The 14,133-nt window shown below is 34.8% G+C and overlaps 2 protein-coding genes across 3 annotated transcripts in view; one reads left to right on the top strand and one right to left on the bottom strand.

Moving 5' to 3' along the window:
* The window catches only part of LOC123873941 (pre-mRNA-processing factor 6), a 35,797-nt gene extending 33,351 nt beyond the window's left edge, over positions 1-2,446 (top strand). The window contains exon 18 of the transcript XR_006797810.1: positions 2,417-2,446. The gene's annotated coding sequence lies outside the window, so the exon portion shown is untranslated. The remainder of the gene's footprint in view (positions 1-2,416) is intronic.
* Positions 1-14,133, bottom strand: part of LOC123873944 (probable ribonuclease ZC3H12B) — a 26,208-nt gene extending 12,075 nt beyond the window's left edge. Inside the window, exon 1 of one of the 2 annotated variants that reach the window (XM_045919053.1) lies at positions 13,734-14,133. In XM_045919053.1, the coding sequence (XP_045775009.1) occupies positions 13,734-13,958 (225 nt within the window). In that variant the 5' untranslated portion in view covers positions 13,959-14,133. Of the gene's footprint in view, positions 1-11,079; positions 11,357-13,733 lie in introns of those variants that run through there. The other variant, XM_045919054.1, reaches the window with a different exon arrangement.

Raw genomic sequence — 14,133 nt, 5'->3', positions numbered from 1 at the left:
GCTATCGTCTCGTGACTTTATTCATCACATTATTTTCAAATATTGAAGTCTTTGGAATATTTGAGTCAAAGTTTTGTCAGAGTGAACTCGAGTGTCAAATATTAGGCTATGGGTGACAATATGAAATCAGTGAAATCAAAGGAAAATGGTTCTTAATTTGTCTGCTGCTGTTATTCTAATTAAATATTTGAATTTCTTACACACTAATCAATTATTAAAGAACCGGTCATTAGTAGAATAAATGAAGAACATGTCTGTGAATAACCTTTGCTAAATCTTGTTTTGATTACATAATATAGGTAGGTATGCCGCGATATTTCGAAGCAAATGACGTATCTTCTAACTCCTAAAGTGACATCTCTAGTGACTATATCCGTCTGTTAAAACGTAGAGGGGTTTTCAGGAAACAGACAGACTTACTAAGAAACGACGGGAATAAAGAGATAGTTAAAACAATGTGTATTTGCTATCACTGGATCGTACAATTATGCTCTCCCACAAACTACAAATTACTATAAAAGGAAATTTTAAGAGCCGTAAGATAATTATGTCTTAGAATTATTACAAAATATAGGGGATATAAAATAATAGGAAACTCGTCCCATTTTCAGTATAACTTACTAAGAAACAAAGGGAATAATGAGACAGCAAATCAATGTGTGCTCGTTATCAATGGATAGTAAAATGCACTCCACCAACCACAAATTACGATGGAAGGAAATTTTAAGAGCCGTAAGAAAATTATGCCTTAGAATTACTAGAAAAATATCTGCTGCGCAGGCATCAGTTAGTTATCTATACTTACATATAATAAAATTGTAGAAAAGTGGTGTCTGTTTAATGGAAATATATAAAAAAAAAGTAGCAGGGGTTGTTATTATATCGATGCCGAACCCGAAATTGTAATTAATTTTTTTTTGTCTGTTTGTCTGTGTGTTTGTGCACGTTAATATCAGAAACGGCTTATTCGATTTAGATACGGTTTTCACTAATATATTGTAGTAAGCTTCACTTAACATTTATTGTTTATTTCATGTCAATCGGTTCATAAATAAAAAAGTTATGTCAATTTAAAGAATCACGGCGAACATTTTTAACGTACAGAGTACGTACTACACGCCTCGCGCCTGAGCGTCCGTGGCTATATAAAGCGCGCTGAGAGCTATTCCACGCGAACGAAGTCGCGGGCACAGCTATTTGATAATAATCCAACAACGCGGGATGTGAAGCGAAGCAACGCGCAACGGTTGCTTTGACAACCCACCCGCTCTGCAGAAGAAGACAGGGGAGAAGAAGGAGACATTATGCTCACCTTCTCCCGCACTAGGAACTGGGTATGAACCACCTGTGTCGGTTTAACGTCGGGACGTCTCAGTCGCATACGATACCCTGAGACGCCTCATCCTGACGCGGTTGAAACGGTTGGGTATGCTGTCGAATGCTGTAGCATTGCCAGAGTTCCACTTACCCGCTTTCATGCAGGATGCGTAACTGCATTTATACCAGCGCTAAAAAAGCGGTTGCTTTGACAAAACAAAGCCATAAATCCGTACGACGATTACATATTATCGGATACAAACAGTTCCGTTCACCTTTGGAGAAATTGTACCGCGAGACTGTGGTAGAGATAAGAACGACCAATGGAGTAGGAGTATATAGGCGACGTCGGCTCATACGATATTTCGTCACAGACCAACAGGATGCGAGCTACACATACTAATAGGGTTGCCAACTTGCCATTAACCACCTATGCTAATATATTTCCCTTGGAATTACCAATTCAAGAAATGAAAGCGCTAAAAGCTCAACGGCATAGGATATATATCCGACAAGTCGTCCCACAAAATTTTATAGCTTCTAGTCCACAGAAGTTCTAGTTTCTAGTTCTTTGAAGTAAAGCTGCTAAAAACGAACTATGTAGTTAATGAAATAGATACACATGGTGATTTGATGATAAAAAGATGGAGGAATAAGACCATATTAGTATAATATTAACTTGTTACTGCTTTTATTAAACGAACATTTAAAAATAAATTATTAATCATACTATATCATAAAAGCAAAGCTGCGAGGGCCACAAATTCATGAATAATTTATAGAAATGATATCTTATGACGTCATATCAGCTATTGGGTGGCCTTCTCACTCTCGTGCAAATATCAATGGGAAATATTCGGATTCTTTGAAACGTAAATTATTAATTTTATAATTAATTACCTACAAGAGGATAGATGCGTCTGAAATTAGAATAACAAAGTAAGTAATATTAAAATAACCTGCTTCCTTCAAAAAGAGGATACAACTAGTGTGTAGATAAAATGCGGCAATTTAAATAACATTTTCATCATTGTAAACCCACCATAAGTAAGTTAAAGAAACCACAATAATTGTAACTTATTGATATAATACACTTTAGTAAGAAAAACTTTATCTGTATGGAAAAAATGCAATCAAAACTTACAGGTATGGAAACAATTTAAATACAATGTTTACAAATCCTAACGTACTTAGTACGTATACAAAAATACCTAGCTACAATAATAAATAATAATTGTGACCTGTTATGTACCGTGTAACGTAACAATGCTAACGGTTTTAATAATAATTATTAAGAAATCCATGTGTTTCCTTTTATTAGAATAACTAAACCAATCAGAAGTCAGGATCAACACCAAGAGGCTTTCCATTTTTTACCCGACTACGGCAAAGCCGAAAGGAAGGGTTATTTAGAATAAACGATGCAAAGCAAAACCTCTCAATCCAATCACCACTTGAACAGACATTCATTACATCAGAGTTAAGGCTATCCTTGCCAACGATCCCCCGTCGATTTCCTACGTATGATATTATTGTTCTTATCTCTATCTGCCCTGGTTCGTGCATTCTCGGTTCCTAGATCGGTACATTTGTGATAACCAAATTTCAAATTGCTGTGATTGGCTGAATTTACCATGTTCTTGCTGCGACAGTGAGTTTGAGCCACTAGCGGAACAATGTTAGCCGGTCAGAAATGATTGCAATTAGTCAACCTGTTTGACGTCCGTGTTCTGTTTTCGATTACAAAAAAGAAAAAATTGTTGTTGCAATCATCAATTTTAGCAAATAGTGAAAGAGAGTCGGCCAATCAGAGGTCACAACTACCGTCACACTTTCTGTCACACTATGGCAGTAGGCATACCGAGTAATGAAAACAATTTTTCATTCTGTCTAGGTCGAAGTAGGGTTGCCACCTGGCTCTTTTTGATTTACAGGCTACCACCATCAAAAATACGGGGTTTAGATTTGAAGAAATTTGAAAATTTGAAGTATTTGAAGAAATAGGCGGTGGTTCTCTCTGAAATGCATGGAAAGCCTATTTAGATATTTCAGTTTATTTATAAGTTTTGTATTTTTTCTCTGTATGTTGCCGTATCTTGATTGGTGAACTGTGTTTGCAATGTGGTTTTAAATAAAAGATTTATTTATTTAAATAGCTTTTAAAAACTCTTAGTGTTGTAAAGCAAAATGTTATACATTTGATGCATACAATCTTCTCATTTCAACTTAAAATTACATTTAATTTGTAATTCCACCTTCACAGTATCAATACTATGGCCGTAGCCAGGAATCGATTGCGGGAGAGGTTTTATTAGGGCCGGAACTGAATCCTGTCATGAGGAAAAAACATTCGCTCAACTTTATGGGCTAATTACCTGGTTAGTGGAATTTCGCCTTTCAATTTGACAGTGAGATAAAATACAACAATAAAAAAGCGCGAGCGCAGTGAGCGTAAGTGTTTTTGGTTCAATACAGAAAAAATTAAAGTGAAAGGGAAACGAGTGTAGCCATAGCAAGATTTTATTTTTAAAGCTTCCTATCCATACTAATATTACGAATACGACAGTATATCTATTTGCCTATCTATTTGTTACCCTTTCACGGCCCATCTTCTTTACCAAAATTTTGGTACTTACTATTCAGAGGTAACTTGCATCCCAGACATTTTTTTTAGGCGGCTTTTTAGCCCGGAAAATCCCCCACGGAATTTTTAAAAATCTAAATTCATGCAAACGAAATTGCGGGGTTTACACCAAGTAATAGAAATTCAAAGCGCGAGTGAAGTGAGCGCGAAATGTTTGATATATTTCCAAAAAAAAATTGGTAAGCAAATGCAAGAAATAGTGTTAGTATTATTTTAGGCTTAGGTTTTTGACGGCTTCCCAGGCGCAGTCGCCATTTCAAAATTTCTGGTCTGGTGGGAGGCTTCGGTCATGGCTAGTTATATGGTTAGTATGGCCCTAACGGCCAAGAAATTAGACTGCATCATCACTTACCACTAGAATAGATTAAAGTCACGGGCTAACTTGTATAAAAAAAGGCTTACATCCTCAAACCAAGCCCCGCCGCCTTGGCTACGACCATGATCAATATCGAGTGGGTTTCGGCTACGCATTGCCGCAAAAGGAAAATATTCTTTCTACTGGACATAACGTCAGTGTTTGATTTCGCCAGCCAGCTCCTACTGAATTTGTAAAAAACCGGCCAAGTGCGAGTCAGACCCACGCACCGAGGGTTCCGTATTCGGGTATTTTTTCCGACATTTTACTCGAGAAATCAAAAACTGTTATGCATTAAAAAAATATGCATAAAAATAAATAAAAATCTGTTTTAGAATGAACAGGTAAAGCCCTTTCATATGATAACCCACTTGATATATGTAGTTATCTTACTTTGAAAATTGAAAATACTAATATTTGTTCATGAACACATGACAGACGGATAGAAGGACAAATGGACAGACGGACAGACGGAAAGACTGACAGACTGACAGACAACGAAGTGATCCTATAAGAGTTCTTTTTTGCTTTTGAGTTACGGAACCTTAAAAATATTTAGTTTTATTTGCCCCGTATTTTATTTTCATAATTACAGGTTTCTGTATCCTGAAATACGGGGTAACCAGTAAAATACGGGGCCTCTGGCAACCCTATTCGGAAAACACTGTCACATTCAAGTTAATGTCAAATATTTTGTTTTCAATTACAGAAAGCTGCATCAATCATTATTATAATATTTTCTTTGTTGTGATTGGCTGAATTTTTGAGTTTCAGCCAATAAACAGAGTATTTGCCAATTAAACGTCATAACAATATAAATGCCAGAAAGTTTAACCAAATAAAACAAACTTAATGAGAACCTAGTGAGAATGCAAACGGCACACAATTTATAATACATATTATGTTAGTCGTATATAATAGATATTATAGTAGTCGTTCACTTTGGTAATAGTCAGATTGTCATCAGTAAAATTGATATTGGTCGATGTATCGTAAATTATTGTTTCGGTGACAAATATTTTTATTATCTATTTATCTTTGAACAGAATGGAATAGAATGAAATGGAATGGAATACAATGATAAATTTTTATTCCTGTAAACTTTTAGGTAAACTTCAAAGTGTTTTTGGATGGTCAGAAAAATTTACCACTGGTTCGGAATGCCGATCCTACGTTTTCTAGGGTTTCGTACCTCAAAATGAAAAACGGAACTCTTATAGGATCACTTTGTTGTCTATCTCTCTGTCTGTCGTGTGTGTCAAGAAAACCTCTAGGGTACTTCCCGTTGACTCAAAACCATGAAATTTGGCAGGTAACCTAACTGCGTAATTTTGGGTAGTTTTTTTAATCGATAGAGAAAGTTTGCGACATTGTTCAATAAAAAATTTGGATTCCAACTCCTCAACCCTGATGTTGCAGGGGACCTGACTACTAAAGCTAATGGGATTTAAAAAGTGTCGATTATTAATTGATATTGAAGGTATCTATACCAAGTAAACACTTTGTCGTTGACCTCAACCCTGATGCTGTAAGAAATTGCATTCCTAAATCCTGGTGATCCCTCGGGATTTGAAAAGGATCATCCGTTTAAATATTCTTACGTGATACAGAAACAAGTTGCATCCCGGGGACGGGCTATTACGGAGAGGCAACTTTTGTTCTGGGAAATGAAAGGATCGGGATTTTTAAAAACCTAAATCCACGCGAGCGAAGCTGCGGGCATTAGCTAGTTGTAAATATATTTAGAAGCTACTATAAGATAATAGATAAGGTACTTATTTCCTTATATTTTTATTGTATGGCAGCGCGCGGTTTTAAATTATAAATTGCACGTCCTGTCCTTTTCTGTAATACATTTTTTTCTCAATATCTACCGCTTTATCTCATAGCAAGAGTCCGTAAGACATAATACAGTGAAAATAGGCAAAATATACAAGTTTTGCAGTTTCCACGTCAGTACCTGTCGAATTTTTCTAACAGTGTAAGCAGCAGAGCTGAGTTTACCATCTAGTGTTGATATGTGGGTGTTCCATAGAAGCTTTGCATCAAACATTATACCGAGAAACACGGGGTTCTCCTTTATTTTCAACATATGATTATTTATCAATGAATTTATGTCATTTAAGGTCCTGGTATTGGGCAGTGTGAATTCAACACACTTAGATTTCTTTGCATTTGGAAGTAAATTGTTAGCAATAAATCAGAGAGTGACCTGTGATATGGCATTACATATAGTATACATTGTCAAAAATTATAATATTAAAGCTGTGCGTATTGCGTGAGGAATAGGTTGCAAGAGAGTTGCAACTTGCAGGGTTTGATGCATGCGCTATTGCCAGCAAACATGAGACATATTTTTATCTACAGGCAACGTCTGAGTAGGTAACGCATACGTCTAACGCAAGTTGAAATGTACCAGTGTATTTAGTTAGACCTATCGACAAGTTTGGAGTTGGGTGCAGTCTAAATGTGGCCCGTGTGTTTAGACTGTCAGTTTCTGTCAGTTTCACGTGTCGTCCCCCGCACTTCACCACCCCGCTTGCACAAATCGAGACAGCACGAAATTTTCAAGATTTCTGGGTGTAATTTCTGGTTTTCGTAGTTCCCACATAATTATAACAATATAAAATATATAACGATAATTTTTTTACTACATAATATTCATTAAATTTTCTAGGTCTGTGGTTTTTCCAAATTTCATTAAATTGCTTCGTTGTCTAGAAAAACGAGCACAAAGTTGGGCCTTTTTTTAAAGAAAAATACAAATCTTTGAGCCCCTGTAATTTTAAAACTACATATTTTTAGAAAAATCTAAAACACCACAGACACAGATATTAGTTTCTAGACTATGTCTGCAAAATTTCATGGACTTTGGTTGCTTAATATTCAAATGAAATGGGAACTACGATTGTATGGAGTAAGTGACGGAGAGAGCTCTGTTAACAATCGTACCGGATACACCTTATACGTTCCAACAAAATATTAGAAGGTTACCGCGCGGCACTTTATCAAAACGATCGTTTATTCTTTTCGTCACAAACTGTTGCTATCTGGCATCCGTCTCCGAATTGGAATATCTGTCAATCTATACTTACTCAAAATTTATACTTACACAAAATTTCATTAACTCAAAACATCCATACCTAATTAGTGATGAATGTGGAAATTTATTACATGCAACAGCAGAAGGATAAGGAAAATTATGTTGAAGATTGCACTTTGTTGGTGGAAAACGCTATAGCGGTATCTTACACCTAACTCATCCAGGGCTGTTCAGTAGACATAGATTCAGCAGATATCTATCGAAGCGGAGAAGAGAAGAGATGTATATAGTCAGCCAATCAAATTTTGAAAAGATGACGTGACAATTTTTTCGCGTCATATATTATGAATCTGACTGATCAACTGAACACATCTCCTCTTCTCTCCTCTTAGGTGGATACCGGATCTTACTACCTGCATAAAAATATTGCCACAAAATAAAAAATAATAATTTGGTGTAAATAATGTGTTCACATTATTTACACCAAAAACTTTTTCCTAATCTATCGAAACTAGGTCATTCGATTTCATATGGCAATCATACTCATTTCGTAAGGAATGTGGGCAACTTAGTTCCGTATGCGGCTATATTATGCGCAACATCCTCGATTCGGATCCTATCACACCAAAGGTTGGGTGTGGTGAAGACCTTGATCTTATAAAATAAGGTTTTATCAAATTATGATGTGTGCAGTTCTAAGAACATCAAAAAAAATGTACATATCTAAGACGGTTTTGCAACATTACTGCAGATACCGAGAACGAGCTGAGTTTTAGAAAAAAATATAAAAGTGGGCATTTGAAATTGGAAGCTGTTTACACAAGTGTAAATTAATAAAAATTTATAACACCCCCGACGATCCAAAGTATTTGAGTTTTCCAAAACATCATTTTCAAATAAATAATTATGTATTTAGGCAACGTCCATCTTGACAGCTTAACATTTGTCTTTTGACATAATATTATGAACCTAACGGTTATCTAACCTTCTTTTCTACAAGAAAACTAGAAAAGAGCTGATAACTCTTAAACGGCTGAACCAATCTTTTAGATTATAGCTAAGAACACTCTCGATCAAGCCACCTTTCAAACAAAAAAAACTAAATTAAAATCGGTTCATTCGTTTAGGCGCTACGATGCCACAGACAGATACACAGATACACAGATACACACGTCAAACTTATAACACCCCTCTTTTTGGGTCGGGGGTTAAAAATGATGATCACATTACATATTTATTTTAATTGAATAGAATTAAAAATCAATAATAATAATTGACTCTTTTTGCAAGTGAACAGTAAGAACTGATCTGAGTTTTAATCCCGTAAATTTAGTTTCAATTTTAATTTTTTTTTATAAAAGAATTCGTACATTTTCTAACTTTAATGAAAAAAAACACACTTTAATAACTTAAGTAAAGTGGTAGCAAAAGAATTTTGCACTTGTTGACGCTAGTAAGGAAAGTAGGCAGTACTATAAGGCTTCCTTGAGTATCTAATTCTAAAGTCTGAACCATGAAGTGAAGTGGTTCATTAATTAAACTAGCCATAAAGCTTTAAAACGTCAAATTTACATATTCATGAGCCAGTTTTCAAACGGCAATTGCCTCTCCGTTGGAGAAAATGACATATCCGGCTATGTTGGGCACTTGATATTTCTAACAGTTTATAACTAACTAACCGCGGTAAACTTTCTAGGTCAAACTAACTTGAAGTCCTTACGTGGCTTAGATATGAATATCACGTTCATTATTATTATCCTGTTCCTTCTGAAGATCATAGGTACTGTATTCTTATAAACAAATTCTTTTTGTTTAACCAAGTGTGTGAGCATCATAAAGAAAAAAATTGTTAAGTAAAAAAATATTCCTAAGTTATACATTCTTAAATACTTTAAAAAAAAATTTGTATGTTTGCAATGTTTTTAGCACGTTAATAAGGATCAGCGAAAAATCAGTAATTAAAAGCAAATAGTGACAGTCTATAATATAATAATTATGATAGTCGTCCAATTTTTTAACATCCCTCGTAATAAAAGGCGACGGACAAGATAACTAGGAAATTGATAAGACAAAAATGGAAATCATTGAAAAACTATGTTAAGTTAATCCATTAGATTCAAATCCGTGATCGGATGTCGTGGCTAACGATGAATATAAATTACTGGAGCTAGCTGCGGCCAAGTGAAAGTCCGCAATAATATCCAACTTGTGAGTTGTGACCAACTGTCGCAAATACGTGTACTGGCAAACAGATCAAGATGGAATATAAGTAAAAATCTTTGAACCATAAATTATTATAAATGATAAACTATAAATAATAAAGAATAGACTGATTGACGTCGTACACTTTTAGCAGTTGGTCTAGGGACTTGAGATTTTGAATACACCTGGTAGATTTTTTCTATAACGTAGAGCGTGGGGAACTAAGAAAGGATTTTCAGGAATACAAAGCGAATCAATACAACGGCACTACCTGTGGAAGATGAAAACTTGTTGACAAAGGCACTGCCTGCACAACAAACATTTAAAATTACTGTTTTTAGTTTCACGCACGAAGTAAGCAGATCTGGTACTTAATGTAACTTAGTTACGGCTAAACACGAAATAAATATCCAAATCAATCCTTTTTAATGATTTCAGCCGTAAACAACACTTAAGTTAGCTTAAAGATTTAAACATATGCAACGAAATCGAGATTTTTAACAATAAATGATCGTGAAACCAACGACAGAAGAAATCTTTTGAATTTATTCACATTCAAGCTTCGCTACGACTGTTATAGATATTAGCATTGAGATTTTGTAAAAGTGATGCAAAGCATGTAAGTAATATGGACATAGCAATATGTGAAGCATTAATAAATATTTCTGAGTAGGTAGGATAACATGTGGATCTTCAATATTTATTTTCACATTACAGTATCTAACAATGAAATAGCCATAATTAGCTGTAGTAGCTGATGACAAAAGACCGGTATCATGGTGGGATCACGATGACAAGCGGATAATTGTTTTGCAACTACTATTGTTTGAAAACCTACGTGTAAATAAAATACACGTTATAATGGATGTAGTTATACGTATGGTTGATTTCGTTATCTTATTAGTGGTAGACTACAACAGATTCATTACAAACTCAACAAACAAGTAAAATGTTTTTGAAAACTAATATTTATTCATTGCCAAAGTTTTTAATGATCACCGATTATATTATTAATACCGACAAAATGAGTACCAATCACATTTTAAATTAAAGATAAACGAGAATGACATAACTTTACTATAACTACAAACTGTTACGTGATAGCTAGTTGAGTAGGGACAAGATTACACTTTGAAGTTCTATTAGCATTCTGTAAGAATGATTTTATCGGACTAAAATCTTTAACGGTTTTGGTTGATTTGTTACCAAGATTTCCAACCTTCTTTTAAAAGGTAACTTACCGAAACATGTGGCCTGTTCAATACGAAGTACGAATGTAAATATATACACACGTTACGTATTATCAATATTTGAACAATCCATGTTAATTAGCATACCTAGATGACGTTAACGAACCGGCTCTACTTCCGGGATCGTTATATCGTACCGTCGTGAATGAACATCATTACAATGCGACGTTGCGTACATCGTTTTGTGAAACTCGTGTTGCACAGAACATCCGTGACGTGAAATTGTACGCTCAGTAGGGATAAGACGATAGACGGACTTCGCGCTCACCTGGGAGTTGTCAATCGCGTACATAATAAATGCGAGTTAGAGTGCGCGCTCGGAGCGGACGCATGGCATGACGCGCGACTGCGGCGTGTATCGCGGCGAGACTAGCGACTCGGCGAGTGAGGCGAGCTGCGCATACGCACACCTCCACGCATGGGCCCGTTGAGTGAAGGGGAAGCGGGGCACGCGAGATCCGGGTGCGCGCCCACAGTGCAGCGGGCGGCCCCCAAACAAGCGCCAAGCGCACTGCCGACCTCTGCCACTCACGAATACAGCCGGCGGGCCGCACATCCAGCTTAATATGTCACATCCGGATGCGCTGAAGATGCGGACAGATTAGACGGCTTATCATTTATCGAGTGTACATTAAACATCTAAAATTGAATTATGTCCCGAAATTCAGTTTTAAAAATTCTAAAATCAAAATATTTATTACAAATACTTTTACAATCGTCAAAAGCATCTACCACATTAGGATAACTAGACTAATCAATCATGCATGGAACATTTTAACTCTACAAAACATTCTCAATTTTTATTTTATTTTCTGAAATAAGTATTTAAGTAGGAAAAAGGATTTTTATTGGCCTTAATCTTTCTATACAGATTAGAGGGAAAATCATAGCAAAACCGATGAATTCTATCTGATTTAAGATCTTGGACACAGTCCTGTTTTTCTAGAGAGGTCCTCTAAAAGATAAAACTTGATAACATTAGATAATAATCATGTTAGAAAGTTATAGTCAAGCAAGAAAAACTACAATCACACAGTTATTCAGTATTCCATCTACTGGAATTAACAAAGCAAGATTACATTGTAAGATTAACTGTTATATACATACTATAATGGTAATATTATAAGCAATCAGTAATAGATACTTAAAAGAAACAATGAGGAAACTAATTTTAAGACAGCTCTGATAATAATCCTAATCCTAATAATCCTAATATTATGTAAAACACAAAAAATGTTTTCATCCAACCCATGTGCCCCAAACCAGTTTCATCAGAAAGGTAATAATGTGAAGATATTTTTGGGCCACTAAAGCAATGCATTAGGCACATCCTTATTTAAGCATAGTAGCACACGTGAGGTATCCGCTAGTTTACAAAAGGTACATAAGCCCTGCTTCACTACTTCCAGATAAACTTTATCTAATGAATAAATTTAACGTTATGACAGTTTTGTATTGAGAATCTGTCAAAATAACAAATTTATCTATTTGATAAAATTTATCTGGCAATGTGAAACAGACCCTAAGCAAAAGTAATAATATAAGCTAAAACCATCAACCTTTACATAGTAAGAAATATGCATTATGGGTCATTCCAAATAAAAATTTTGTGAGCTGTGACTTGTTTTTGCTTACAACTTGATGTCAAGTATAATACTTACACCACACTTATTTCATACAATTAATTCAATTGGCTAAAACATTACAGAATAAGTAATATTTTATTTTATACCTGTCCACACTATCAGTTTGTTAGAACAAATAGGTATTCAAAATGTTTGTTGGTAAACACTACTAACTATTCATGTTAATCTATGATTTATTAGTTACTCTATGATATGATACTACTTATTCTATGATGCAAAGCCAGGATAATTTACTGGTATTTTCCATGAATGACATCATGTAAAGGAATAGATATTTGTAAAATCCTAAAGAAATATCTAGACTCAATAATTAGAAAGGCAAAGGGTTACAAAGGTAGATGTAAAGTACAGTAAATGGCGCAAGTATGCCACTCTCATAAGACTTACAGTATTCTACAGTATTTTGGAGTGTTAAAGAACTATTCAAGCTACTCACCATTTTAACTATTGAGTCTCAAGGCATCGCCAAGGTCTCCACCCCTTAGTTGAAATCCCACAGACTCATACTAAGGAATTTGCTTCCATCATTTCTAATATACACTGCTAGAATATAGAATGCCGTTCTGGCATCAGGTTTCCCCTCTAGTGATAAATAATCAAGAAGATTGAATAGGCCGACATGCTCAAAAAAAATGGCATATCTAGTCAATTTTTCAGTCAAGTGTTGACAAAAAAAAAAATTAATGCGGATGAATTAGTTTCATGTAATAATAATCATTTCAATCTAAAGGGTCTTCTGAGTCATTATAGTCACTTGCATGAACATGTCACTTATTTTGTTGTATGCCCTATATCTAAATAAATTAAAGTTATATATAGCTCTAAGTAGTTTTATTTATTGCTATAAATGCTTAAAAGGATAACGCTTAATTTAGATCTACATATTTGGATTAATTTTGAGTTTGCATTTTACACATTTACATACAATGAATGATAAACTAAAATTGAGATTTATTTTATTTAATTTATCACTATCATTGTATTTATGGTTCGATACACAACCAACATCTATCTGAAGCTAAAAAAATCTTTTTTATACAAAATTAGCTCTTGCCCAAATTCAGCATAGATCTTTGTTTTTCTGGAATGAATAGTGTCCTATCTTGTCATCAGATAGTGTTGCTTCCTTGAAATTGCTAACTAATTTGTTCAGATGTAAAGCAACATTCAAACGGATACTTTTGGATATTACAATGGATTAATGGATGCAAATCGATAAATGATTGATAGGTGCATAACGATTAATAACTAGTTTTGTTTATTTTTAGTAACTTACCTGTATCCGGTCGACAAGTTCGCGAGGATTTATATTACTGTCGGCTGGATTCAAATTAAATATAACATTAAAGTACACGAACTCTGGCTTTTCACTCGTGTCCCCACTTTTATTTTCCGAAAGCGTAACATAGTAAAAAGTTTCCACCAAATTAAGGTATTTACTATAAAACTCGGTAAGGCACGATCGAGGAACTGATATGAACAGCTGCGGTTCTTTTGACATATTTCGATTGGTGCCGCGATCGGAATCACGCACTAAAATCGCTATTTAATTGCATTATTGTTATCGATACTTGGCATGACTCTATTTTTTAACATAACACGGCTCACAGACTTCTGCACCATTTCTTTAGTTAGAAATATATTTTCAGTTTCAGATAATTTACCTACTTTTTTGA

The sequence above is a fragment of the Maniola jurtina genome, chromosome 17 (assembly GCF_905333055.1).
Source record: "Maniola jurtina chromosome 17, ilManJurt1.1, whole genome shotgun sequence".
In the NCBI taxonomy this organism is placed as follows: Eukaryota; Metazoa; Arthropoda; class Insecta; order Lepidoptera; family Nymphalidae; genus Maniola; species Maniola jurtina.
The sequence above is the reverse complement of the archived record's forward strand: the minus strand, read 5'-3'. Positions and strand labels throughout refer to the sequence as shown.